Below are 2,056 nucleotides of genomic sequence, written 5' to 3'. Positions count from 1 at the left end.
TAGGTATAGGCAAAGGAAGGTATGGCTTGTACGAAACAGTAAAAGTTGCTCAACTCGGTTACTTGTTTTTTTCTTTTTTAATAAATTAGCAACGACAACAAATCGATGGCAGAATTGCCAACGTTTCGGGAAGAAGCAGCCGCCAAAATGGTTTTAAAAATGTAATTTCTGGCTTAGAGAGTGTGCCGAAGAATATGACACCAAAATTGTCTATAGGCGAGTTTGGAACCACTAAACTGACGGCGAATACGTGAGCTGTACACAGGAGGCTAGGCAGTGGCATTCCCATCGAGATAGCAAATGTTAATACCTAAAAACAAGCAATTTAACCACCTGTAACGACGGACACACCAGGCAAGTGGCTAAGTATTGTATATACGAAAATGGCAACACCGCGGCAGCGACAAAACAGCTGGTAAGCCAAGCGTTCCCTGGAGGCAAACAGTTAGACGGCGCAACAAACAAGGTAAGCCATTAATTCGCTTTGTTTTTATCCGTTTGTACCCAGTAGTGCTGATTCTTCAACGGCAGAAACTAAAAATAGAAGCAGAGGAATATCAAACAATTGCAACCCCTTTCTAACCAATAATGCACCTCTTTCTATCGCCTTACCTGTTCATATTACCAAACGGACTCCTATAAACTAGACTTACAGCCGAGGCCTAAGAGGATGCACAAAAGCAGGATTTTTCTGGCGATAGCAGTGCTAAGCCTCGCCGCAAGCAGACCGGCGGAGCCAGCAGCACATAATGCATTCAAATGGGACGAGGTGAAGCATTTATGTAGCTTTGCAGTATTTCTGAAAAAAGTACCAGCAGCGGTAAGGCATAAAGCAGCTGAAGCGCAGCGAGCAATAGAAGCTGCTGCCGAAGCCAGAACCCAGGCCACAATGGCGGCATACAAAGCGCCAGGCCGCAACGAATCCATAGTATACGCGGCGACAGCGGCGGCGGCGGACAATTGCATATCAGCGACGCGCGCAGACATGGAGGACCTCTACTCAAAAGGGCTGACCGCAACAGCGAAAGCGGCTCAGACAACCGGACACATCGAAGAATTTATAAATCTACTCAAAGTGGCCGGCGCCGGCGGCGATAGCACAGGCTACTGTTTGCAAACGGCGGCCAGCGACGCACCAACAGCCGACACGACGCTCGACGGCGACGAATGCACGCAACTAGACTTCGACGACAAAGCGGCACAGCTAACATTCGAGGGCGATCACATGACAGCAACTGGCTTCAAACAGCTGTCAACGAAAAGTCTGCTAGGTTCGCAAGCCAGCAAATGTGCTTTACTCGCAAAAAACGCAGACGACACAGTGGCAGCAACTGACCTTTTCCAGAAAAAGAAGGAGCAGAAGCTACTTCAGGGGCTACTAAAGGTCTCGGCAAAGCATGACGGCGCCAGCACAGCAACACTAGAAAGCCTCAACACAGCGGCGGCGGACTGGGCAATTAAGCAACCGACGACACAGCTCCACAAGCTCTACAACGCCCTGGCAGAAGCAAAAGCAACAATTGAAAAGCAGACTTACTGTGGGACCGACGCGAAATCTGTAATTCTGCACGTCGTTGGAGCCGGCAAGACCGGAGAAGAAATAGAAAAATATCTCAAAGCTATATACCCGGCGGACAAAAAAAATACAGCAAAAACTGACGCACAAGCGATGATAGACAAGGTCGCCGGAACAGCTGACAATCAGAAAGCTAAAATTCAAGAACAGATAGTGAACACTGGAGCAACGAAGATACAAGGGACAACAGCGGAAAGCAAGCAACTAAAAGACATTAGCGGCAATGAACAGCTCCAAGCGGCGTTTATTGCCCAGAGAGTGGAACTGTTCGACGCATCTTCCAGTGCCGCTAAAGCATGTCAATCTCAAAAAACACAAACCACAAAGATTACTGAAACAGACGCAACTTGCGAAAAGAAAGGAAAAGAAAATAACTGCAAAGATGGTTGTAAATGGAATAGCGAAGGCGAAAATAAAACATGCGTAGTGGACCCGAATTACAAGCCAAAGCAGGCAGAGGGAGGAGAGAAATCAGAAAAC

At 47.7% G+C, this 2,056-nt stretch overlaps 1 protein-coding gene across 1 annotated transcript in view; it reads left to right on the top strand.

Annotated features, from left to right (window-relative positions):
* Positions 1–670: 670 nt before the first annotated feature.
* The window catches only part of TEOVI_000476700 (variant surface protein (VSG), putative), a gene marked incomplete at both ends in the record, with an annotated part of 1,518 nt that continues 132 nt past the window's right edge, over positions 671–2,056 (top strand). The window contains one exon of the mRNA XM_067222521.1: positions 671–2,056. Coding sequence (XP_067078622.1) covers positions 671–2,056 — 1,386 coding nt within the window.

This window comes from Trypanosoma equiperdum (assembly GCF_001457755.1).
Source record: "Trypanosoma equiperdum strain OVI genome assembly, contig: ctg_1647, whole genome shotgun sequence".
Classification (NCBI taxonomy): Eukaryota; Euglenozoa; class Kinetoplastea; order Trypanosomatida; family Trypanosomatidae; genus Trypanosoma; species Trypanosoma equiperdum.
The sequence above is the reverse complement of the archived record's forward strand: the minus strand, read 5'-3'. Positions and strand labels throughout refer to the sequence as shown.